The sequence below is a fragment of the Callithrix jacchus genome, chromosome 22, assembly GCF_049354715.1.
Source record: "Callithrix jacchus isolate 240 chromosome 22, calJac240_pri, whole genome shotgun sequence".
NCBI classification, from domain to species: Eukaryota; Metazoa; Chordata; class Mammalia; order Primates; family Cebidae; genus Callithrix; species Callithrix jacchus.
This window is the reverse complement of record NC_133523.1, coordinates 6,762,898-6,789,936: the sequence shown is the minus strand read 5'-3', so window position 1 is coordinate 6,789,936 and position 27,039 is coordinate 6,762,898. Positions and strand designations below refer to the sequence as shown.

General features: G+C 47.1%; 1 protein-coding gene across 14 annotated transcripts in view; it reads left to right on the top strand.

Moving 5' to 3' along the window:
* The window catches only part of INSR (insulin receptor), a 160,557-nt gene that overhangs the window by 94,141 nt on the left and 39,377 nt on the right, over positions 1-27,039 (top strand). For 8 of the 14 annotated variants that reach the window (XM_035286301.3, XM_035286299.3, XM_035286302.3 and 5 more), the window contains 7 exons: positions 4,481-4,802; positions 11,761-11,909; positions 14,062-14,206; positions 15,769-15,983; positions 18,298-18,424; positions 20,857-21,107; positions 23,766-23,933. In XM_035286301.3, the coding sequence (XP_035142192.2) occupies positions 4,481-4,802; positions 11,761-11,909; positions 14,062-14,206; positions 15,769-15,983; positions 18,298-18,424; positions 20,857-21,107; positions 23,766-23,933 (1,377 nt within the window). Of the gene's footprint in view, positions 1-4,480; positions 4,803-11,760; positions 11,910-14,061; positions 14,207-15,768; positions 15,984-18,297; positions 18,425-20,856; positions 21,108-21,229; positions 21,353-23,765; positions 23,934-27,039 lie in introns of all 14 variants that reach the window. The other 6 variants (XM_078360355.1, XM_054250108.2, XM_054250107.2 and 3 more) reach the window with 1 other exon arrangement.

Sequence of the window (27,039 nt, the reverse complement as noted above, 5' to 3'; positions counted from 1 at the left end):
CCCCATCTCTACTAAAAATACAAAAATTATCCTGGCATGATGATAGGTACCTGTAATCCCAGCTATTCAGGAGGCTGAGGCAGAAGAATCACTTGAACCCCGGGACGCAGAGGTTGCAGTGAGAGGAGATTGTACCACCATACTCCAGCCTGGGCAACAGAGCAAGACTCTGTCTCAAAAATAAAATAAAATAAATAAATTACAGGTACATTTCACCAGAGCAGGTTGGTAAACTATCTGGCCTATTGCTGGCTTTCGTTTATTTTTTATTATTATATTTTAAGTTGTGGGATACATGTGCAGAACATGCAGGTTTGTTACATAGGTACACACGTGCCGTGGTGGTTTGCTGCACCCGTCAACCCGTCATCTACATTAGGTATTTCTCCTAATGCTATCCCTCTCCTAGCCCCTCACCCCATGAAAAGCCCCGGTGTGTGATGTTCCCCACCTGTGTCAATGTGTTCTCATTGTTCAACGCCCCCCGACTTATGAGTGAGAACATGTGGTGTTTGGTTTTCAGTTTCTGTGTTAGTTTGCTGAGAATGATGGTTTCCAGCTTCATCCATGTCCCTGCAAAAGATATGAATTCATCCCTTTTTTATATATATAAATAAACTTATTAGACTCAGCCATCCCTCTTCATGTACGTACTGCATGTAGCTGCTATCATGCATCATGGCGGAGTTGAGTAGTTTCAACAGACACCATGTATCCTGCAAAGCCTCAAGTATTTGCTTGTGGTCCTTTACAGAAAAAGTTGACCAACTCCTATCCTGGAGAATGAAGGAGCTCAAATGGACCTGCCAGACAGGGCTGTAACATAGGATCGCTCTCTCACAGGATGGCAGTCTTGCAGCCTCTGGCCTTGTTTGCAATGGTTGGGTAATTTTTCTTCTTTGCATTGTCTAGGCCGGAAGGCTTATGTGTTTGAGAGGTTTTGTCAAGGCCATTGATGACCCTCTGAAGTGGCTCCAGCCCAGGAAACAAGCCCCTTCCTGTCCTAGTGTGTGTCCTTGCCAGAGCGCTGGGACTCCGTGGGCCCCAGATAATTGTTGTCTGCTTTGTAGATTGCTTCCTTCAATTGAATTTCAACCCAAAGGTTCCCACAGACAGACCAGTGCTAATGATGTTGATAGTTATGATAATTATAGGTACCCCTTGTCGCTAATTTCTATCAAGCCTAAAAATGTCTGTATCAAAGAATCTGATGTGTTACTGACATCCTGTTTATTTTTTGCAACAACTGTAAGAAGGAAACAAAGGACTCTTATTAACAATCCTCCGCTTTCTTTGGGAGATGGAGTCTCACTCTGTCGCCCAGACTGGAGTGCAGTGGCACAATCTCGACTTACTGCAAACTTTGCCTCCTAGGTTCAAGTGATTCTCCTGCCTCAGCCTCCCGAGTAGCTGGGATAACAGGTGTGCACCACCACATCTGACTAATTTTTGTATTTTTAGTTGAGATGGGGTTTCACCATGTTGGCCAGGCTGGTCTCAAACTCCTGACCTCAAGTAATTGCCCATCTCAGCTTCCCAGAGTGCTGGGATTATAGGCGTGAGCCACTGCTCCCGGCCCCAAGATAATTTTCAAGAGTGATCCGTGCCATAAGGAAAATGTAATGAGATAATGTGTTAGCTCATGAATTGAGGAGGGGCAACTTCTGCTGGAGAGATCAGGGAAGGTCTGTGTAAGGTGTCGAGACTTGAAGGGTGCAAAGGAGCCAGTCATGAGGGGACAAGGGACCAGGGTGCTCCAGCCAGGACAGCTTATGCAAGGTCCTAAGGCAGGGCTGAGCCTGGATGTATGTGGGTGGGGGGAGCAGAAAGGAGGCCAGCATGGCTGCTGCCTGGGGTTGGGAGAAGGATTTAGCAAGACTGGCAGGGATTAGACCCACAAAGCCTGTAGGGAGTCTGGTTTTATTCTCTATGCCTGTGCTGTCTAGTGTGGGCGATGGTAGTCATCTGTGGCTAATTAATATTGGAACTGTGTCAGGCACGGTGGCTCACGCCTGTAATCCAGCAATTTGGGAAGATCGCTGGAGCCAGGAGTTCAAGACCAGCCTGGGCAACATAGGGAGACTCCGTTTCTACAAAAAATTAAAAACTTAGCTGGAGATGGTGGAGCATGTTCATAGTTCAGCTACTCAGGAGGCCAAGGTGGGAGGATCACCTGAGCCCAGGAGACTGAGGATAGTGATCGTGTCACTGCTTCCCAGAGCCTGGGGACAGAGCCAGATTCCATCACACACACACACAAAAGAAACCATTACACATTTTATCCATGTGATAAAATATCACATATACCCCATAAATAGGTAAAATATTATTGTATCAATTTAAAACTTGTTTTAAAATTTTAAACTGAAATTAAAATGAAATGCAGTTAAAAGTTTGGTTCCTTGGTAAAAATTGTAACCCTGGTACACTGTTGATGGGAATGTAAAATTGTACAGCTAGGCCAGGCATGGTGGCTCACATTGGTAATCCCAGCACTTTGGGAGGCCGAGGCCGGCGGAAGTTCGAGACCAGCCTGGCCAACGTGGTGAAACCCTGTCTCTACTAAAAATACGACAAAATTAGCCAGGCGTGATGGTGGACACCTATAATCCCAGCTACTCAGAAGCTGAGGCACAAGAATTCCTTGAACCCAGGAGGTGGAGGTTGCAATAAGCTGATATCTAACCACTGCCCTCCAGCCTGAGTGACAGAGTGAGACTCCATCTCAAAATAAATAACAAAGAATAAATCCCATATTATTCCAGTTACAGGAGGTCCCTAGTGTCGTCAGATTCACAGAGACAGAAAGTAGAATGGGAGGTGCCAGGAGCTGGGGAGGAGGGTGTGTGTGAGTGTTTCAGGGGGACAGAGCTTCTCTTTGGGAAGATGAGAAAGTTCTGGAGATGGGTGGTGGCAGTGATTGCACAGCCATGTGAAAGTGTGTAATGCCACTGAGCTATGCACGTACACGTGATTACAGGAGTGAATTGTATGCTATGTGTGTTTTACCACAATTAAAAAAAAATTGGATTTCCTAGTTGTACTGACCACATTCGGTAGCCACAGGGGAGAAGTGGCTACTGTGTCGGATGGCCGGAGAGAGAACTTTTCCGTCATTGCAGAAAGTTCCATCGGACTGTGCTGCTCATATATGGATGTAGCTTCTGGGGCCACTTCTGTTCCCTGAGTCTGGCCAGTGGGATCCACTGTGCTGATACTCACAGTCTGAGGATTTGGGGTAAAGAACACTCCCCAGCTTTCTTTCTTTTATTTTGGTTTTGTTTTGTTTTTGTTTTAAGACAGAGTCTGGCTCTGTTACCAAGGCTGAAGTACAGTGGCATGATCTCGGCTCTTCCTGCAACTTGCACCTCCAGGGTTCAAGTGATTCTCGTGCCTCAGCCTCCCGAGTAGCTGGGATTACAGGCGCGCACTACCATATCTGGTTAATTTTTGTATTTTTGGTTGAGACGGGGTTTCACCATGTTGGCCAGGCTGGTCTCAAACTCCTGACCTCGGGTGATCAACCCGCCTCGACCTCCCAAAGTGCTGGGATGACAGGCACGAGCCACCGCATCCGGCCACATTTGCATGTTTCAGTAATTCACAGGTCTCCATTAGACCTTGTGCTCCCAAAGGCAGGGTCTGCAGCCACCTCTTCCCCCATAGTGACTTCAGTGTCTAGCTTAATGCAAGCAAGTATCTGTCAAAGCAATCAGTGGTTTGGGGGCAAGTTACTTAATCTCCCCGTGCCTCAGTTTCCCTTTTTGTAAGAATTTTTTTTTAAACGAGATAACAGTATATCTACTTCATATGTGGGGTGCAGCAGCATGCTGGAGTTGGCTTGCTAGAGCCAATGGTGAAATTTCCAGGCCATTTTTGAGCTACTTGTTAAACATAGATATTCATAAAAATTACATAAACCTACAATTAAACAAATTACATTAATATCAAAGGTTTTAAAATTGAAGGTGTTTAAAGGTTTAAAAAATGATGAATACTCAACTTACCACCTCCTAATATCATAGGATGCGTTCCTGTCATTCATGCTGTTGAGGTTATTTACTACTTTCGCGTCGATCGTGGGCATACTTTGTATTTACTTATCGATACTATTTAGAAGAATGCTGCTCTGTGTCTCGTGCCAGCTCTGGTTTGGTAATAACATGTTGGTAGCCTGAAACCCACCACTGGCAGGAATATTTACACCATGGAAATTAGCAAATGCTATATAAATCTGGGCCCCTCTGTCCCCCTCCCCCAGGCAGCAGTTAAACATTTACGGGCACCCCAGTCGTTTGGAGGCTTAAACCAGTGAATAGATGGCTCTGGCACGTGGCTAGTGATGTAGAAGAGCCGTTTTTATTGTTAGTGTTTTGCTTGGCTTTCACTGTCTGATTCAGAACTGCTGCATAGGCAGACAGGAATTAGACAAAGCCACTGACCAGCTGTTCTATTTTGTCTTCCCCCTCTCTCTCTCCAGTTTGCCCGACCATCTGTAAGTCACACGGCTGTACCGCGGAAGGCCTCTGTTGCCATAGTGAGTGCTTGGGCAACTGTTCTGAGCCCGGCGACCCCACCAAGTGCGTGGCCTGCCGCAACTACTACCTGGACGGCAGGTGTGTGGACTCCTGCCCGCCCCCGTACTACCAGTTCCAGGACTGGCGCTGCGTGAACTTCAGCTTCTGCCAGGACCTGCACTACAAATGCAAGAATTCGCAGAGGCAGAGCTGCTACCAGTACGTCATTCACAACAACAAGTGCCTCCCCGAGTGTCCCTCTGGGTACACGATGAATTCCAGCAAGTGAGTCCTGCATGTGGGTCTTGGGGGGCAGCCAAGAGAAGAAGGAACATGTGGTTGGTTGTGATGGTACTGCCTGTTAAAACTGTGTCTGACTCATGCCTGTAATCCCAGCACTTTGGGAGACCAAGGTGGGTGGATCAACTGAGGTCAGGAGTTCGAGACCAGCCTGACCAACATGGGGAAACCCCATCTCTACTAAAAAAATTAAAAATTAACCAGGTGTGGCGGCACATGCCTGTAATCCCAGCTACTCGGGAGGCTGAGGCAGGAGAATTGCTTGAACTCGGGAGGTGGAGGTTGCTATGAGCTGAGATCACACCATTGCACTCCAGCCTGGGCAACAAGAGTGAAACTGTGTCTCAAAACAAAAACAAAAACAAAAAGACTGCGTGCAAACCCAGGATTCATTGGCTGTGAGTGAGGCCTCCACTTTCAGATGTTACTTTTGCCCTCTGTTTTGGTCCTGGGCTTGGGAGCAGGAATTGACTACCTTTTTCTCTAAAGGGCCAGATAGTATATATTCTGGCATTGTACATACCATTCTTTTTTTTTTTTTTTTTTTTTTTGGAGATGAAATCTTGCTCTCTTGCCCAAGCTGAAGTGCAGTGGCATGATCCTGGCTCACTGCAACCTCTGCCTCCTGGATCAAGTGATTTTCCTGCCTCAGCCTCCCAAGCAGCTGGGACTACAGGTGCTTGCCATCAGGCCTGGCTAATTTTTGGTATTTTTAATAGAGACAGGGTTTTGCCATGTTGGCTAGGCTGGTCTCAAACTCCTGACCTCAGGTGATCTGCAGGCCTCGGCCTCCCAGAATGCTAGGATTACGGGTGTGAGCCACCGCACCCAGCCTGGCATTGTGCATCCCAGTTCTAAGCTTTCTGTGCTTAGCTTCAGAACAAGAAAAAAGCATAAGGTCAGAGTCCTTGGTTTTCCCTAAAGTCCTCCACATGGCCTGTCCTCACTGAGGTCGCTTCATCATTGTTACATCAAGGATATTGCCAAGGTCTTTCGTGTCTTCCCTGACCTGTAGCCTGGTAGTGTGCCAAGATTAACCCAGAACATGCCGTCTCCAGGAGGAAGAGACTCACTTCTGCATAATTGTCAGGCTTTGCTGTTCTCTGAAGGGCAGTATAATCAAACCATTTCCTGCCTTTTGGGTGAGAAATAGCAGGATTTTCTCTCTTCGGCAGTGAGTCAGATTTTCTACGCATATCGTAGACTTTCTGTTCGTGCTGTTAGCTTCTTCCATGAGCTATTTTGGGGCCATAACTGAGTTTCAAAAATCTGTTTCCTGGTTTTCATATTGAGGCTTTTTGTTTTGTTTTAAACACACACACACACACACACACAAACACACACCACAAAATAACACAAAAACAAATCAGAAACAGACACACACCAAAAGGCCTTGAGCTGACCTGCTTACGTAAAATATCTTCCTCTTCAGACTTGAAAATTGGCCAAGTGAGAGTGTTGTGGTGGGAAGTTTTATTTCCCTGGGTGGAGAGGGTGGGAAGGAAAACAAGTTTTCATTTCGGTTCTTATGACTCTTTCTTCTAATGTTTGCGAAAACTGCAAGTACAATATGTTTTGTTTTGCTCATTTTTCATACAAATCCTACCAACAAAAATCTTTTGGCTTTATTGACCAAAAGTGTCTATAAATCACCTTTTGCATACCAGAGAGAACATTTTTGCTTTTTTTGGTTTTTTTTTTTTGGCCAGTGTATTCCCAAGATTGGGAAAATGGCTATATTCCTTTTAATTCATTTCTTTCTTTCTTTTTTTGAGATGGAGTCTTGCTCTGTCACCCAGGCTGGTGTGCAGCAGTGTGATCTCAGCTCACTGCAACCTCCACCTCCACAGTTTAAGTGATTCTCCTGCCTCAGCCTCCTGAGTAGCTGGGATTACAGGTGCCCGCCACCATGCCCGGCTAATTTTTGTATTTTTAGTAAAGATGAACTTTCACCATGTTGGTCAGGCTGGTCTTGAACTCCTGACCTTGTGATCCGCCCACCTCAGCCTCCCAAAATGCTGGGATTACAGGCGGAAGCCACCATGCCTGGCCTCTTTCTTTGTTTTTAAAATCACATTTGAAAAATTTTTAAAACATGGGTTAATAACCCCTGGCAAGATGTTTAAGACATTGGCCTTATGTAAAAGGTGTTTTTCCTGTCATCCCAGCACTTTGGGAGGCCGGGCGCGGTGGCTCACGCCTGTAATCCCAGCACTTTGGGAGGCCGAGGCGGGTGGATCACGAGGTCAAGAGATCGAGACCATCCTGGTCAACATGGTGAAACCCCGTCTCTACTAAAAATACAAAAATTAGCTGGGCATGGTGGCGCGTGCCTGTAATCCCAGCTACTCGGGAGGCTGAGGCAGGAGAATTGCCTGAACCCAGGAGGTGGAGGTTGCGGTGAGCCGAGATCGCGCCATTGCACTCCAGCCTGGGTAACAAGAGTGAAACTCTGTCTCAAAAAATAAAAATAATTTTAAAAAAAAGGTGTTTTTCCCTCACCGTAACTACAGCCTGAGAAATATAGCAACCTCCTTTGATTTTCTCACTGATGGTGCAGTAGTGCTAAAACAAAAACCCCCGGAAATTGACAGCATATCTTGGCATCTGGGCCCATTCCTGAATGGAGAGAATGGTTCATTGTCACAGTGTTTTCTTTTGTAGGTTTAAAAAAATTATTATTTCTATTTCTGAAGCTTTTATTTATTTATTTATTTTCAGAGACAGAGCCTCACTTTGTCACCCAGGCTGGAGTGCAGTGGTGTGATCTCTGCTCACTGCAACCTCTACCTCCCAGGTTCCAGCAATTCTCCTGACTCAGCCTCTCGAGTAGCTGGGATTACAGGCGCCCGCCACCATGCCCAGCTGTTTTGTTTTTGTTTCTTTAAGACTTTTGTTTTGTTTCTTTAAGTTTCATTCTTGTTGTCCAGGCTAGAGTACAATGGCGCAATCTTGGCTCACTGTAATCTCAGCCTCCCAGGTTCAAACAATTCTCCTACCTCAGCCTCCCAAGGAGCTAGGATTAGCTCCACCACCATTCCTGGCTAATTCTTTTTTCTTTTTCTTTTTCCTTTTTTTTTTTTTTTGTATTTTTAGTAGAGATGGGGTTTCACCATGTTGGACAGAATGGTCTCAAACTCCTGACCTCAAGTGAGCCATCCACCTTCGCCTCCCAAAGTGCTGAGATCACTGGCGTGACCAAGCGCACCCAGCCTGAAGCTTTCATTTTTATTTTATGAAAGTCTTTATAGTATTGTAGCATTTTCTAATGTGGTTTGATATCAAATAGGGCCAGATGTTTTCTTCTATTCTGGTGCCGTATCTGGGAAAGAGTTCTTGATGTTTTCAGAGCAGAGTTCTGGGAACTCATGTGGATTTGTCGAAAGGTCTTGGCCGGGCACAGTGGCTCACACCTGTAATCCCAGCACTTTGGGAGGCCAAAGTGGGCGGATCACCTGAGGTCAGGAGTTTGAGATTAGCCTGGCCACCATGGTGAAATCCTCTCTCTACTAAAAATAATTTTTAAAAATGCAAAAATAAAAACAGCTGGAATTGGTAGTGACTGCCTGTAATCCCAGCGACTCAGGAGGCAGAGGCACGAGAATTGCTTGAACCCAAGAGGAAGAAGTTGCAGTGAGCTGTCACACCATTACACTCCAGTGTGGGTGAAAGGAGTGAAACTCCATCTCAAAACAAACAAAGGTCTCACCATCTACTGTCATCCCAAGTACCTGCTAGGATGTAAGAGCACAGTACTGCTTCCTGAGATGAGGGGGACCAGATATTTGTGATGAATAAATTTTCAAAGGGTATGGGGCATCCATTGGGAAGGGGAGAATTACCTAAAATCCTTGACTCTTCTTGGCCTCCCTCACTTCTTCCTATTAAGCTGAGGTCTTAGATTTTTCTACAATTCCATCTGTCCATCATGTCTGATCCAGTCCCCTTGAACAATCCCTTTGCTCCTGATTCCATTCTAGTGACCCTGATTAAAAGTGGCCATCTGGGCCACGTGCGGTGGCTCACACCTGTAATCCCAGTACTTTGAGCAGCCAAGATGGGTGGATCACCTAAAGTCAGGAGTTCAATACCAGCCTGACCAGTATGGTGAAACCCTGTCTCTTCTAAAACCACAAAAAATTGCCAGGCATGCTGGTGCGTGCCAGTAGTTAGTTCCAGCTACTTGGGAGGCTGAGACAGGAGAATTGCTTGAACCAGGGAGGCAGAGGTTGCAGTGAGCTGAGATCACGCCACTGCACTCCAGCCTGGGAGACAGAGCAAGACACCGTCTCAAAAAAAAAAAGAACTCATGGTCATTTATAATCTCCCACAAGGAAAGCATATTATCTGCTTTGTTCACTCATGTATACCTGCAGCTGGGAACAGAGCTTGGCCAAGGGCCAGACAGTAAATATTTTCAGCTCTTAGAGCCATATGGTCTCTGTTGGAGCTACTCACCTCTGCCTTTGCAGCATGAAAGCAGGGTGAAACCGTATACTAACCATTAAGTGTGGCCATATTCCAGTAGGAGATTATTTGCAAAAACAGGTGGCCAACTGGCTTTGGCTCCTAGGCCACTGTTTGCCAAGACCAGGCTCAGAGCATCACCTGCCACATCATAAGAATAGAACCAATAAAAGAAGTCAAACATTTGGTCACTATTTTGTTTTGCCTCAGCTGTTCCGCCACTACCTGGGTGTACTGCATCACCCTTCTGACACCATCCTCCTCAAAAGTTAGCATCAGACTCCACAAGTTTAAGGCTCAGCCCTGGGCCGGGCATGGTGGCTTATGCCTGTAATCCCAGCAGTTTGGTAAGCCAAGGTGGGCGGATCACGAGGTCAGGAGTTCAAGATCCACCTGGCCAATATGGTGAAACCCCGTCTCTACTAAAGATATAAAAAATTAACCAGGTGTGGTTGTGGGCACCTGTAATCCCAGCTACTCAGGAGGTTGAGGCAGGAGAATCACTTGAACCCAGGAGGCGAAGGTTGTAGTGAGCAGAGATTGTGCCACTGCACTCCAGCCTGGGCAACAGGGTGAGACTGTGTCTCCAAAAAAAGAAAAAAAGGCTCAGCCCTTCATGAGATTTCCCTTACTTCAGACACTGGCAGAATCCTGGAGATCCCTCAGCTACCCACACTTCTGACCAACTGACTCTATATTGGAGGATTACAACAAATTCTAGGTTTGATAATTTGCTGGAACGACTCACAGAACGAAAATAAACCTGGCCAGGTGTGGTGCCTCCCGAGTAGCTGAGACTCCAGGCGTGCACAGCTAATTTTTGTATTTTTAGTAGAGACAGGGTTTCACCACGTTGGCCAGGCTGGTCTTGAACTCCTGACTGCCTCAGCCTCCCAAAGTGCTGGGTTACAGATGTGAGCCACTGTACCCATCCCAGTGTTCAGAGTTTTTATTGGAGTCTCGTTCCTTAGGTGTAATTGATTGAAATCGTTGGCCATGTGGTTGAACACTGCCATTTCCAGCCCCCTCCCCTCCCTGGAAGTCAGATGACTAAAAGCCCTAACCCTTCAATCACACAATTGGTCTTTCTGGTGACCAATCCCCACCCTAATGTTATCTAGGCCCCCCCCACCACAAGTCACCCCAACATTCTTAACAATCCTAACAAAAGCATTCCTATGACTCAGAAAATTCCAAGGATTTCTGAGGCTCTATGCCAAGAACTGGGATGAAGACCAGATACATTCTTTATGTTACTACAGCCACAAAAATCATTCTAAAGAGTTGAACACACAGGGGTGTAAGAACAACAGCAGCGGCAACAGTGATGCCACTAATAACAAGTGACCATTGGGCCAGCCACGGTGGCTCACGCCTGTAATCCCAGCACTTTGGGAGGCCAGGGCAGGTGGATCACCTGAGGTCAGAAGTTCAAGACCAGCCTGACCAACATGGTGAAAACCTGTCTCTACTGAAAATACAAAAATTAGCTGGGTGTGCTACTGCACACTTGTAATCCCAGCTACTTGGGAGGATGAGGCGGGAGAATTGCTTGAACCTGGGAGGTGGAGGTTTCAGTGAGCTGAGATTGTGCCACTGCACTCCAGCCTGAGTGACAGAGCAATACTCTTTTTTTTTTTGACCCTTTAAGACATATTTAATAAAATGGAATATCGTCTTAACAGTTTTTTTTTTTTGATACAGGGTCTCAATCTATCACCCAAGATTGAGTGCAATGGCACAATTATGGCTCACTTCAGCCTCACACTCGCAGGCTCAAATAATCCTGCCCCTCAATCTCTCAAGTAGCTGGGACCACAGGTGCACACCACCATGCCTGGACATTTCTTTTTTTTGAGATGGAGTTTCGCTGTTGTTACCCAGACTGGAGTGCAATGACATGATCTCGGCTCACCGCAACCTCCGCCTCCTGGGTTCAGGCAATTCTCCTGCCTCAGCCTCCTGAGTAGCTGGGACTACAGGCACACGCCACCATGCCCAGCTAATTTTTTGTATTTTTAGTAGAGACGCGGTTTCACCTTGTTGACCAGGATGGTCTCGATCTCTTGACCTCCTGATCCACCCTCCTCGGCTTCCCAAAGTGAATTCTCTGTCTTAAAAAAAAAAATAAAAAAGGAAAGGCTAGATTGTTTTCCAAAGTGGTTGAAACAGTTGGAGCCTGTTATATTTCCACCAGCGATGTGTGAGAGTTCTAATTGCTCCACAGCCTCCGCAGCACTTGCTATTTATTGTCAATCTTTATTATTATTAGAATTGCTTGAACCCAGGAGGCGGAGGTTGCAGTGAGCTGAGATCCCAACAGAATAGGACTCCATCTCGAGAAAAACAGGGATAAAAAAAAGAAAAGAATAGAAATACCATATGTGGAAAGATGCCTGAAATGTCTGAAGGACCTTGAATACCCTGATTCTTCTCTCTCTTTCTTTTTCTCTCTCTCTCTCTCCTCCATCTGTAGCTTGATGTGCACCCCGTGCCTGGGTCCCTGTCCCAAGGTGTGCCACCTTCTAGACCGCGAGAAAATCATCGACTCAGTGACATCTGCCCAGGATCTCCGAGGATGCACCATCATCAATGGGAGTCTGATCATCAACATCCGAGGAGGCAGTGAGTCTCTCTGTGGGGATGTGGGGGCAGCCTCCTGGGCTCCACGTCCCTGTGAGCTGTGAGCGGGGAGGAAAAGCAGCGCAGACTCAGATGCACGCTCCTAAAGCACTTTTAGGTGATCATTCCGTGGCTTTCCCATGGATAGAACCATAATGGGAGTTTGCCTCAAAACCTGAAATGAACAGTCCAGTCATGGCCTCACTCACCTTGATATTCTCGTGTTCTACATTAGGAATTGAGGCATCAGGAATCTGCTTTAAAATCTATTTTTATTTTTAGAGATAGGGTCTCACTCAGTGGCCCAGGCTAGAGTATAGTGGGGCAACCCTAGCTCACTGCAGCCTCAAACTCCTGGGCTCATGCAGTCCTCCTACCTCAGCCTCCCAAGTAGCTGGGAGGACAGGCAGGTTTCACTGCACCTGGTTAATTTTTTTTTTTAATTGTTTTCCAGAAACAGGGTCTCACTATGTTGCCCAGGCTAGTCTCAAACTCCAGGGCTCAAGCAATCCTCATGCCTCAGCCTCTCAAGGTGCAGGAATTATAGGCACAAGATAGCCCACCTGGCTTTGGAATTGTCATTTTTTACAATTGGGCAATATGCCCTGCTGCACATTTGCAGACTGTGTCTTCAGAAATAACTCTCAGGGCCAGGCTCAGTGGCTCATGCCTCTAATCCCTTTGGCACTTTGGGAGGCCTGGGTGGATGGGTCACTTGAGGTTAGGAGTTTGAGACCAGCCTGGCCAATATGGTGAAACCCCATCTCTACTAAAAATACAAAAAATTGACCCGGCGTGCTGGCAAGCACCTGTAATCCCAATTACGCAGGAGGTTGAGGCAGGAGAATAACTTGAAATCAGGAAGTGGAGGTTGCAGTGAGCTGAGATCGCACCACTGTACTCCAGCCTGGACGACAGAATGAGACTCTGTCTCAAAAAAAAAAAAAAAAAAGCCGATTCGGTGACTCATGCCTATAATCCCAGCACTTTGGGAGGCTGAGGTGGGTGGATCATTTGAGGTCAGGAGTTTGAGAGCAGCCTGGCCAACATGGTGAAACCCTGTCTCTACTAAAAATACAAAAATTAGTCAGGCGTGGTGGCACGTGCCTGTAGTCCCAACTACTCAGGAGGCTGAGGCGGAAGAATTACTTGAACCTGGGAGTCGGAGGTTGCAGTGAGTCGAGATCACACCACTGCCCTCCAGCCTGGGTGACAGAGCAAGACTCCGTCTCAACAATCAGTCATCAATCAATCAATCAATCAATCAATAATAAGCTGTCTCAGGCAAAAAAGCCATTCCTTTGTTTATTTCTCTAGCAAACATTTATTGAATACTGACAGTGAGCAAGGCGCAGTCCTTGCCCTGGCAGATTTTTGCGCTTAAGTAAACCACAGATAACGTAAGAGAAGGTAAGGGTCTTGCTGTGAAGGGAAATGCAGCAGGGTCACAGGTGGAATGGAAATGGGCAACTATTCCCTACAAAGGGCTATTTTGTGAATATATGCAGCCCTGCAGAACGGGCAGTCTCTGTCATAACCACTCCACTATGCCGCTGTAATATGGCAACAGCCATAGACCCACGTCAGCTAGTGAGCGTGGCTTTGTTCCAGTGAAACTTTATTTACGACGAAGGTGGAATTGAGCCAGTGGGCTGTCATTTGTCAACCTCTGAAATACAGAATATCAGCGGTTGCTTTAGTTTTTGTTTTTGTAGTATTAGTCAAGACAGGGTTTCTCCATGTTGGCCAGTCTGGTCTTGAACTCCTGACCTCAAGTGATCCACCTGCCGCGACTTCCCAAGATGCTGGGATTACAGGTGTGAGTCACTGTGCCCAGCCTGGGGTTGCTGTTTTAGAGAAGTCTCTGGTGTGGGGAAGGAGGGTTTGAGATCATGATGGAACAAGCCAAGCCGATACATGGTGGAGTAATATTCTGAACCACAGAGACAGCCAGTGCAAAGATCCTGAGGGGTAAGTATGCTTCGCCCACTTAAGGAATGGTAAGGACTTCAGATTGTGTTCTAAGCGTGGTGACTTTTAAGCTGGGTATGTCCAGTTGTTTGCAGCCTGAGGGGTATCTTCTCACCATGGAGAATCACGAAAAGATTGAAATATTTTCTGTAGAAACCCACTGCATGTTCTCTCCTTTCCTTAGACAATCTGGCAGTTGAGCTAGAAGCCAACCTCGGCCTCATTGAAGAAATTTCAGGATATCTAAAAATCCGCCGATCCTACGCGCTGGTATCACTTGCCTTCTTTCGGAAGTTGCGTCTGATTCGAGGAGAGACCTTGGAAGCCGGGTACATGGGCCCTATTGTGTGTATGGCCTGAGCGCTAACTAGGAAGTTTGTGCATTAGAAAAACTTAAGGATGCTTTCAGCCAGGCGCAGTGGCTTATGCCTGTAATCCCAGCACTTTGGGAGGCTGATGTGGGCAGATCACTTGGGGCCAGGAGTTCGAGACCAGCCTGGCCAACGTGGTGAAACTCTGTCCCTATTAAAAATACAAAAATTAGCCGGGCATGGTGGTGAATGCCTGTAATCCCAGCTACTCGGGAGGCTGAGGCAGAAGAATCGTTTGAACCCGGGAAGCAGCAGTTGCAGTGAGCCGAGATCGCACCACTGCACTCCAGCCTGGGTGACAGAGTAAGACTCTGTCTCAAAAAAAAAAAAAAAAAAAAAGGGAAAAGAAAAACTTAGAGATTTTTTTTAAAAAAAACAAACAGAAATCTATCCAGCAAAACCTCAGCAGAAAAAAGCTTGGAATGTGCTAAAGGCCCGTCCAGCCAAAATTTGTAAAAGCTGTTTCATGGTCATTCTTGAGAAAAGTGGGAGCAGCCCCCGGGGTGCCCACCCTCCAAGGGTGCAGGCTGGAATTTTTGCTAAGTAGGTCATTGGGCTATCTGGGCGACATTGTGAGTAGAGTTTAACATGCATAAAATGGAGCTTTAGTCCCAGTCCCAATTGTCCGTCCTGATTTCTGGGATGGACTCCATCTCAGTATATTCCAATACATTCCAACTTCTCCTTGAGGTCCTAGAAACTCTGTTTTAGTTAGAGTCAATCTGGAGCTGTGTGAAGCACAGCTTGTCTGAAACAGCGGAAATTCAGATGAGCTATGCTTTACGCAGATCAAGATTGACTCACAGGCAGGAGGTCCGGGGAAAATCCAGGTTCTTTCCATCTTTGTGCTCTTCATGGTCACAAGATGGCTGCCTCAGCCCCAGCCTCACATCTGTAGAATGGACAGCAAATGGGGAAAGGGACAAAAGGACATGCTAATCAATGTGAGCTGGTAAGTGATTCGAGAAGGTGGTCTAAACAATAGAGTTTAGACTATATTGTCTGCACTCTAGCCTGGGAGACAGAGTGAGATTCTCTCTGAAAACAAAAAACAAAACCCTTCAATGGCTCCTTTCTGCTTATTGAGGATTGGTCACATGTTCTTGGTCCTGCTCTGGCATGTAGTACACTAGAAGGTCTGGTCCGTTACAACTCCAGCTATTTCTTGTCACCTACTGGCCAAAATAGGCTACTTTGCTCTTCCCTGAGCTCAGCTTAGGTGCCTCTGTGTCATCCATATTTCCCCTATTTGCAGAAATAGGTTTCTGTAAAACCTGTGTCACAGTCCATCACAGACTCACCACCACCCTTCATGACTGAGTGGAGCCTCCTTCCTGGCCATGAAAACTTCCTCGACTTCCTGTTATCCCCATTCGACAAATATGTATTGAGTATGTGCCAAGCAAGTGGGTAGGATTAGGGGTGTAGCACCAAACAACATCAACTCCAGGCATAGCCACACCCTCTTGGAGTTGTAGAAGACCAGCCGTGGAATGACCAGATGTGTGTTATTTCCACAGGAACTACTCCTTCTATGCCTTGGACAATCAGAACCTAAGGCAGCTCTGGGACTGGAGCAAACACAACCTCACCATCACTCAGGGGAAACTCTTCTTCCACTATAACCCCAAACTCTGCTTGTCAGAAATCCACAAGATGGAAGAAATTTCAGGAACCAAGGGGCGCCAGGAGAAGAATGACATTGCCTTAAAGACCAATGGGGACCAAGCATCCTGTAAGTCGGTGGTCTGCAACCTTTTTGGCACCAGTGACCTGCTTAGTGGAAGGCAATGTTTCCACAGCCTGGGAATGGGGGTGGGGCGGGGATGGTTTCTGCATGATTCAAGTGCACATTTATTGTGTGCTTTATTCCTATTATAATTTTTTTTTTTTGAGATGGAGTCTCGCTCTGTCTTTCAGGCTGGAGTGTAGTGGAGCAATCTCGGCTCACTACAACCTCCGCCTCCCGGGTTCAAGTAATTCTCCTGCCTCAGCCTCCTGAGTAGCTGGGATTACAGGTGCGCAGCACCACACCTGGCTAATTTTTTATGTTTTTAATAAAGACAGGGTTTCATCATGTTGGTCAGGCTGGTCAAACTCCTGACCTTGTGATCCACCCACCTCGGCCTCTCAAAGAGCTGGGATTACAGGCATGAGCCACTGCGCCCAGCCAATAACACTTTCTATGTGTATCAGGCCAACACTGAAGAGTTAACAGTTGAGTAAAATACCTATCAGTCTGCATCTCCTGGGAAGTAACTGCCAAGTTGAAGTTAGAAATGCAGAAAATATACTGAGGTGATACCCATTAAATATGAAAGAGAGGAAGACTTTTTTTGAGATAGATTCTTGCTCTGTCACCCAGGCTGGAGTGCAGTGGCATGATCTTGGCTCACTGCAACCTGCTCCTCCTGGGTTCAAATAATGGTCTTGTCTCAGCCTTCAGAGTAGCTGGGATTACAAGAACATGCCACCATGCCCAGCTAATTTTTTTGTATTTTTAGTAGAAACGGGGTTTTGCCATGTTGGCCAGGCTGGTCTCGAACTCCTGACCTCAGGTAATCCATTCAATCTCAGCCCCCCCAAAGTGCTGGGATTACTGGCATGAACCACCACGCCCAGCCAGGAAGAGCCTTTTGACAACAGCATGGGTCTGACCCCTGTAAACAGAGGGAAGGAAGGAGGATAGGACTGGGAGAGCTTCAGACAGTGGTGCACCCCTGAGTCTTGGACAAACCCAGAAAGAGCTCAAGGCCGTGGTTGTCTGCAGAGTTCTGCATTGCAAAGGGACAGCCAGGCATCCACCAAGCTCAGTCATAGGTGGGGGCTGCCCAGGGAGTCAGGTCTTGGCTGGGATGCTATAGCGTGTCCTGAAGCTTCTGCAGCTGCAGGCTGCCTGCTGACTGCACGCCCCTGATAGATTCTGAGCAGTGAGCTGCCAGGGGCTTCTGTGACACCTTCATGAGAAGTTAATTCCTTATGTCAAAATCTAGTGCGAGGGCCAGGTGGAGTGGCTTATGCTTGTAATCCTAGCACTTTGGGAGGCAGAGACAGATCACTTGAGGTCAGGAGTTCGAGACCAGCCTGGCCAACATGGCGAATGAAACCCCATCTCTACTAAAAAAAAAACACAAAACCTAGCTGGGCGTAGTGATGAGCACCTGTAATCCCAGCTACTTGAGAGGGTGAGGCAGGAGAATTGCTTAAACCCACAAGGTGAAGGTTGTAGTGAGCAGAGATCATGCCACTGCACTCCAGCCCTGGCAATAGAATAAGATTCTCTCTCCAAAAAAAAAAAAAAAATTGTAGTGCAAAGAGAGAGAACAAGGCTAGAGTGAGGTTTAGGAGTGGGTTTGCCTTCTAGGCAGAGAGAATGACTTAGATGCGTCTCTCCAGTGTGTAATGATCTGCAGGCTCTCTAAACTCACTCGGTGTGGGTTGATTTGCACTGGAGTTGCATCTCCTTCCATCTCATTCTTTCAAGGAAATATGCAAGGCAACATTCAGTTCAAGACCAGCCTGGCCAGCATGGCAAAACCCTGTCTCTACTAAAAATACAAAAATAATTAGCTGGGCCTAGTGGTATGTGCCTGTAATCCCGGCTACTCTGGAGGCTGAAGTGAGAGAGAATTACTTGAACCCAGGAGGACGTTGCAGTGAGCCAAGATTGCGCCACTGCACTCCAGCCTGGGTGACAGAGCAAGACTGTCTCAAAAAACAAAAACAAAAACAAAAAAAATCACCCTTGAAAATCCCTTCTCCCAGTAACTATTGGCCAGATGTCCTTGCGTGGCCACAGATTGCTCTTACTCAGTTGAGTATCTGGCCAAGTAATTGGCTTTACGTGAACGACCAAGTTGCAAAACTGGTTCTTGCCTTTGAATCTCCCCGGATTCACACTTAGCAAGGCACATGGGAAGGAGACCCATAAGGAATAGCAGACTGACCTCTCCCTTCTCACAGACCCTCCAGGAAGTGTGGGGTCACATCCTTTGGTCTGAAATGATACTGAAATAGCTGGCTTTTGCCTCTTGTTTTAAATTTTCCAGGTGAAAATGAATTAATTAAATTTTCTTCCATTCGGACAAGTTCTGACAAGATCTTGCTGAAATGGGAGCCGTACTGGCCCCCCGACTTCCGAGATCTCTTGGGGTTCATGCTGTTCTACAAAGAAGCGTAAGTAGAAGAGTTAGACCCTGCGGAGGCGAGGGCCAGCTAGCTCTGTGCTTGCTACGTTTGTGCTCAGATCTGTCCCTCTCAGGTTCCTCTCTAGCCCCCTCCTCCTGGAATGAATATCTTAGGGTCCTTTTCACAATCTCACCAGTCGATGGTACTCAAAGTTAATGGCATCCGCTTTTATCAAATGCCTGAAATGGAAGTAGATAGCTTTCCTGTAGAAACCCAGACAGTATTTCTAGGGTACTATTCCACTGTGCCTTTCCTGTATATGTCTCATCAGACATCCTTAGTAGCCAGGAGCTCAGCCTACTGAGTGGATGTTATCAAATGTATTGCTTATCTATTTTTCGTTCTTCCTTTCTTTCTTTTTTTTCTGAGACAGAGTCTTGTTCTGTTGCCCAGGCTGGTGTGCAGTGGCTTACTGCAACCTCCGTCTTCCGGGTTCAAGCAATTCTCCTGCCTCAGTCTCTTGAGTAGCTGGGATTAGGGGTGTGCATCATCACAACCAGCTAATTTGTGTATTTTTGGTAGTGACAGGTTTTGCCATTTTGGCCAGGCTGGTCTCAAACTCCTGACTTCAGGTGATCCTCCCACCTTGGCCCCGCAAAGTGCTGAGATTACAGGCATGAGCCACCACAGCTAGCCAGTAGTAATATTAATAATAGTTCTGGCCGGGCATGGTGGCTCTCACCTATAATCCCAGCACTTTAGGAGGCCGAGGCGGGCAGATCACCTGAGGTCAGGAGTTCGAGACCAGCGTGGTCAACATGGTGAAACCCCATCTCTACTAAAAATACAAAAATTATCCAGGCATGCTCGTGGGCGCCTGTAATCCCAGCTACTCGGGAGGCTGAGACAGGAGAATTGCTAGAACCCGGGAGGTGGAAGTTGTGGTGAGCCAAGATCGGGCTACTGCAGTCCAGCCTGGGGAACAAAGAGCGAAACTCTGCCTCTCTCTCTCTCTCTCTCTCTCTCTGTGTATATATATACATATGTGTGTGTGTGTATATATGTGTATGTATATATGTGTATCTGTATATATATGTGTGTATGTGTATATATATAAACATATATATTATATAGATATATTTATATATATGTTTATAGATATATTTATATGTATATATAATAGTTCTGCCGAGTGCAGTGGCTCATGCCTGTAATCTCAGCATTTTGGGAGGCTGAGGTGGGCGGATCACGAAGTCAACAGATCAAGACCATCCTGGCCAACATGGTGACATCCTGTCTCTACTAAAAATAAAAAAATTAGCTGGGTGTGGTGGCACAAAAATTAGCTGGGTGTGAGGTCACATCACTGCACTCCAGCTTGGGCAACAGAATGAGACTCTTCTCAAATAACAATAATAATAATAGTTCTAGCTCTCAAGATGTACCTGGTGCCTTGCTGAGAACTTACACACAGTCTCTCATGTAATCTTATCAATAACTTGTGAGGCAGTTCCTGCTATTACTATTATTACAGGTTTACTATCCCTAATCTGAAAATCTGAAATCTGTAATGCTTCAAAATCCAAAGCTTTTTGAGGGCCAACTTGAAGCTTGAAGGAGATGCTCATTGGAGCATTTCAGAATTCAGGTTTTTAGATCGGAGATGCTAAAGCAGTACAATGCAAATGAACTGGCAAAATGCCAATATTTCAAAACCCAAAAATATCCATAATCCAAAACACTTCTTAGCCAGGCGTGGTGGCGTATGCCTATAATCCCAGCTACTCGGGAGGCTGAGGCAGGAGAATTGCTTGAACCCAGGAGGCGGAGGTTGCAGTGAGTCCAGATAGCCCCAGGACACTCCAGCCTGGGTGACAGAGCGAGACTCTGTCTCAAAACAAACAAACAAACAAACAAACAAAAAGACTTCTGGTCCTAAGCATTTATTTATTTATTTATTTAGAAACAGTCTCCCTTTGTCGCCCAGGCTGGAGTGCAGTAGTTCGATCTCAGTTTGTTGCAACCTCTGCCTCCCAGGTTCAAGCGATTCTCCTGCCTCAGCCTCCCAAGTAGCTGGGATTACAGGCTTGTGCCACCACACCCGGATAATTTTTGTATTTTTAGTAGAGACAGGGTTTTCACCATGTTGGCCAGGCAGTTCTCGAACGCCTTACCTCCAGTGATCCACCCACCTGGAACTCCCAAAGTGTTGGGATTACAGGCATGAGCCACCTCCGTGCCTGGCCAAGTCCCAAGTATTTTGAACGAGAGATGCCCAAGCTGTGTTTCATCATCGAGATGTCAGATTTGGGGGTTCCTTTCTCTTTGGCTGTTCCCGAGTTATTTTTTTCCAGTGGCATAAGATTGTTGGGTGAATAGGATGTGACTCTATGGGATGTGACTTCCCGGGCCGCATCTGCACTGCATTCAGTGTGATGGTCTTGTCAGGGTAACCACCTTCTGCTGTTTTGTCTGGAAAGCCCTTATCAGAATGTGACGGAGTTCGACGGGCAGGATGCTTGTGGTTCCAACAGTTGGACGGTGGTAGACATTGACCCGCCCCAGAGGTCCAGTGACCCCACATCACAGAGCCACCCAGGATGGCTGATGCGGAATCTCAAGCCCTGGACCCAGTATGCTATCTTTGTGAAGACCCTGGTCACCTTTTCTGATGAACGCCGGACCTATGGGGCCAAGAGTGACATCATTTATGTCCAGACAGCTGCCACCAGTGAGTGTGTCTTGGGAATGTGAATTTGTATGTGAATCGGACCTCTTGCTTTTAAGAGGCTGACACAATGAGGTTGTTTAAAATGATCCTTGATATGGTTGTTCGCTTTTTTTTTTTTTTAGATGGATTTTCACTCTTGTTGCCCAGGCTGGAGTGGGAGGGCGTGATCTCGGCTCACCGCAACCTCCGCCTCCCGGGTTCAAGTGATTCTCCTGCCTCAGCCTCCCGAGTAGTTGGGATTACAGGCATGTGCCACTACACCCAGCTAATTTTGCTTTTTTTTTTTTTTTTTTTTTTTTTTAAGTAGAGACAGGGTTTCTCCATGTTGGTCAGGCTGATCTTGAACTCCCGACCTCAGGTGATACACCCGCCTCGGCCTCCCAAAGTGCTGGGATTACAGGCGTGAGCCACCGTGCCCGGCCATTTTTGTATTTTTAATAGCGATGGGGCTTTACCATGTTGGCTCTCGAACTCTTGACCTCAAGTGATCCACCCACCTTGACCTCCCAAAGTGCTGGGATTGCAGGCGCAAGCCACTGGGCCTGTTCTAATTATATTTTTCTGAAACCTAAGTCCTTCTGTTATAGCAGTAGTTCCCAAATGGGGGTGACTGCTCTCCCAGGGAACAGTTGCCAGTCGATATCAGGAGACATCTTTGGTTGTCACAGCTGTGGGAATGAAACCACTGGCATTTTGAGGGTGGAAGCCAGAGAGGCTGCTCCATGTCCTACATCACACTGGATGTACCCTCCCTCATGACAAAGAATTATCCAGCCCTAAAAGCCAATAGGGCCGAAGGTGACAAACCCTGTCCTATAGGCTCAAATTCAAACTTTTTTTCTTTTTGAAATGGAGTTTCACTGTTGTCACCCAGACCAGAGTTCAAGGGTGCATTCTTGGCTCACTGCAACCTCTACCTCCTGGGTTCAAGCGATTCTCCAGCCTCAGCCTCCCAAGTAGCTGGGATTACAGGCATGCGCCACCACACCCGGCTGATTTTTATGTTTTTAGTAGAGACGGGGTTTCACCATGTTGGCCAGGCTGGTCTTGAACTCCTGACCTCAGGAGGTCCACCCGCCTTGGCCTCCTAAAGTGCTGGAATTACAGGCGTGAGCCACCATGCCCAGCCATCAGTCCTATCTTCTTCACTTAGTCCCCTCTCATCCTGCATCCTTTAGTGACACCAAAAGACTTGGAGTTTTCAGAAACGTCCAGCTCCCAGGTGTTTTGACCCCCTCTCCATCCCCAGCTCTCTCAGCCACCTCCATTACTTTGGGTTTTGGAGATTCATTTGTTTGTTTGGTTGTGTTTTTTTGTACATTTTTGTTTGTTTTGAGAAAGGATCTTGCCCTGTTGCCCAGGCTGGAGTACAGTCGTGCGATCGCAGCTCACTACAGCATCAACCTCCTGAGTTCAAGTGATCCTCCCATCTTAGCCTCCCAAGTGGCTGGGACCACAGGCGTGCTTCCCCATGCCTGGCTGATTTTTATGATTTTTTAGTAATAGAGACAGGGTCTTGCTATGCTGCAGAGGCTGGCCTCAAACTCCTAAGCTCAATCAATCCTCCCTTCTCAGCCTCCCAAAGTCCTGGGATTATAGTCTGAGCCACTGAGCCAGCCACCTCCGTTCTTGACGGGAAGGTTTTATAGAGTGAATACCAGCTCAATGACACGATCCAATGGCTTCACGTCTGCCCCATGACTCGGTTTAATTAGGAACAGATGTTAATCGGAAAACGTGAGTTTATTGGTCTCTTTCCACTATCCTCTCTTTCCCAAGCAGCATCTACCTGGTTCCCAGAACAGGGGCTTAGTGCATAGTCAGAGCCCACTGATGTTTGTTGCAGAAATGGATACAGGAATGCTCATGTAGTCTGTGATGTGAATGGGCTATAGCTTGGTAGCCCGTGCACTGATTGGGTGAGGATTTCCTGTGTGTCTCCAGTTTTCACCGATGTTAAATAACACTGCAGCAGCCGGATGCGGTGGCCCACACTTTGAATGAAAATGTCGGCCAGGCTTGGCTCTCATGTCTGTAATCCCAGCACATTGGGAGGCCAAGGTGGGAGGATCACTGGAGGCCAGGAGTTTGAGACCAGCTGGACAACAGAGCAAGATCCTATCTCTCCAAGAATTTTTTTAAAAAATGGTGGTGTACACCTATATTCCCAGTTACTCAGCAGCCCCGTGCGGGAAGATCTCTTGAGCCCAGGAGTCTGCGGTAAGCTATGATTACTTCACTTTGGGAGGCTGAGGGTGGGGAAGATCACTTGAGGTCAGGAGTTCGAGACCAGCCTGGTCAACATGGTGAAACCCTGTCTCTACTAAAAAGACAAAAATTAGCCAGGCCTGGTGGTACACACCTGTAATCCCAGCTACTCGGGAGGTTGAGGCAGGAGAATCACTTGAACCCGGGAGGCAGAGGTTGCAGTGAGCCAAGATCATGGCACTGCACTCCAGCCCGGGCAACAGAGGAGACTCCGTCTAAAAAAAACAAAACAAAACAACAACAAAAAAAAACCAACAAAACACTGCAGCAAACATCCTCCTGATGTCTTTAACTGGTGTGTCCCGCCCCCCCTCCTCCCGCGTCCTGCCCCCCCCAGCTTTTTTTGCACATGCTTTCTCATGGTTGACCCATTTCCTTTCTCCTTGGCAGACCCGTCCGTGCCACTGGATCCAATCTCAGTGTCTAACTCATCATCCCAGATTATTTTGAAGTGGAAACCCCCCACGGACCCCAATGGCAACATCACCCACTACCTGGTTTTCTGGCAGAAGCAGGTGGAAGACAGTGAGCTGTTCGAGTTGGATTATTGCCTCAAAGGTAAGTGCAGGCAGCCACGCTGAGATCAGTGGGGTTTGCACGTGAACACATACTCTGTCGTGTCTCCTATGAAAACATACGTACATGTTTTTATCTATTTATTTCTTATTTATTTTTTTGAGGCAGAGTTTTGCCCTTGTCGCCCAGGCTGGAGTGCAATGTCGCAATCTCACCTTGCTGAAACCTCCACCTCCGGGGTTTAAGCGATTCTCCTGCTTCAGCCTCCCAAGTAGCTGGGATTACAGATGTGTGTCACCACGCCCCGCTAATCCTGTATTGTTAGCAGAGATGGGATTTCTCCATGTTGGTCAGAATGGTCTTGAACTCCCAACCTCAGTTGATCAGCCCACCTTGGCCTCTCAAAGTGCTGGGGTTACAGGCATGAACAACCACACCCGGCCCAAAATAATTTTTTGGCAGTGGGGCTCTTGATATACTTCCCAGGCTGGTCTCAAACTCCTGACTGCAAGCGATCCTCCGGCCTCAGCCTGCTAACATTCTGCTATTACAAGCATGAGCCACTGCACTGGGCCCATTTCTTTCTTTACTTTTGGTTTCCTTGTGTGTCTTGACGCCTTTTTCTTGAGATATTTTTGGTTCGTGATAGCCTCAGTCCATGACCCTGGAGGGGAAGGCCAGGGGGCCTCTGGTGAGATGTGGTTGAGGCCGGGAGCTCTTGGCTCTGGCCCTGACCTGCTGAAATGCTTTTGCCAAGTTCCTGATCAAGTCACTGTCTGCCTCCTTTTTTTGGGAGAAGGGGCGGGAGGACAGATGACCTCTGGGAGCTGTCCCAGCTCTAAGTTCATGTGCTATATGTATGTGTGTGACATCATCCCCACCCGAGCTGAGGGCTGCAAACGTGATTTATCTCCTCCGATGCTTTATATAACTCCAGGGCGAGTCCAGTCATCAGCTCCGCCGTAAGCTGTTGGCCCTGCGTCCAGGTAACCAGAATTATCCGTGAGAGCTGCCACCAGCCACGTCAGTCAAAGCTTTCTCTCTCTCTCTCTTTTTTTTAATTCTGAAAGTCTAAACCTCTAATTACCATGAGACCATTTCAACATGGTTTTATTCGTAAATGTCATAAAGTTAATATCATTAAAAGTAAAGTCACTCAGGACAAATTCTGTGTGATTTCATGCCTAGGCGGTCCCTAGAGTCCTCAGATTCATAGAGACAGAAAGTAGAATGCGGGGTGCCAGGGGCTGGGGAGTGGACGGGTTGGGGGCAGAGTTTCAGTTTGGGAAGATGAGAAAGTTCCGGAGAGGAAGGTGGTGATGATTGAACAACGTTATGAAGGAATTTTAAGCACAGAACTGTGCGCTTAAAATGGGAGAGATTTGCTGGGCACAGAGGCCCACTCCTGTAATCCCAGCACATTGGGAGGCTGAGGTGGGTGGATCACTTTGAGGCCAGGAGTTCAAGACCAGCCTGGACAACATGGTGAAACCCTGTCTCTAGAAAAAATACAAAAATTAGCTGAGCGTGGTGGTAGGTGCCTATAATCCCAGCTACTGGGGAGGCTGAGGCGGGAGAATCGCTTGAATTCAGGAGGTGGAGGTTGCTGTGAGCCGAGATCGCGCCACTGTGCTCCAGCCTAAGAGACAGTAAGACTCTGTCTCAAAAAAAAAAAAAGTCCGGGTGTGTTGGCTCCTGCCTGCCTGTAGTCCCAGCACTTTGGGAGGCCAGGGTGGGTGAATCATAAGGTCACGAATTCGAGACTGGCCAACATGATGAAACCCCATCTGTACTACAAATACAAAAAATTAGCTGGGCGTGGGGGCACACACCTATAATCCCAGCTACTCGAAAGGCTGACGCGGGAGAATAGCTTAAACCTAGGAGGTGGAGGTTACAGTGAGCCGAAATCATGCCACGGCACTCCAGCCTGGGTGACAGAGCGAGACTCTGGCTCAAAAAATATTAACAATCATAAAAAAAAAAGGAGCCCTGCATTTTTCTTCCATCTGGAATGCTGTAACTAGCTCCCATCAGAGTTAACCCACGCAGGTTATTCTATGTCTATTTATAAACATAAGAAGTATTCTCCGGTCTCTCTTAGGCTTTTAAAGCTGTATAAATACTTGGGTTTCCGAGTTGATACTCACCATTCATGAGAAAGTACTTGATACATGATTTAGAGCTTATTGTCTACACTTGAGGCATTAAGGGGAGAAAAAAATGGAATTTCCTGTACTCAGCAGTCACCAGGCACCAGGCGGGCTGGCAGCAGGGAAGGTGAATCTCCAGGGACTGTAGTGGATTTTGCTTGTAAAGAGCTGTGTCTGTCTTCGTGGCTGTAGCAGAGGTATAATTGTGCATGCACCAGGGATCACAAGAACCTTTGAAATCTAACTTCAGGGGTTAAGACATGACCAGCTACGGTACTTAAGGATTGTAGGCTGGCTTGGTGGCTCACACCTGTAATCCCAGCACTTTGGGAGGCCAAGGAGAGCAGATTGCTTGAGCTCAGGAGTTTGAGATCAGCCTGAGTGACATGGGAAAACTCTGTCTCTATCAAAAAAATACAGAAATTGGCTGGGGGCAGTGGCTCACGCCTGTAATCCCAGCACTTTGGGAGGCCAAGGCAAGTGGATCACCTGAGGTCAAGAGTTTGAGATCAGCCTGGCCAACATGGTGAAACCCTGTCTCTACTAAAAATAAAAATAAAATTAAAAAAAAAAGCCAGGGATGGTGGCTCATGCCTGTAATCCCAGCTACTTGGGAGAGCTGAGGCAGGAGAATCGCTCCAGCCCAGGAGGTGGAGGCCATGGCGAGCCAAGACTGCACCACTGCACTGCAGCCTGGATGACAGAGCGAGACCCCATCTCATAAAAAAAAAAAAGAGAGAAAAAAATTGCATTCTTAGGGCTGCTACCTTTATAAGCTAATGGTGTTCTTCTTCATATATGAATTTTTAAATTCCCTTTTCTATGCATATTTGAAACATTTTTTCCTCTATTTCCTCTCATGCCCTTAGCTCAGGGTTTCTCTACCTTGGCATTTTTGATATCTGGCATTGGATCACTTTCTGGGGTGGGACTGGGACTGTCCTGGGCGCCTTGGGGTGCTGAGCAGTATCCCTGGCCTCTATCCATTCCATGCT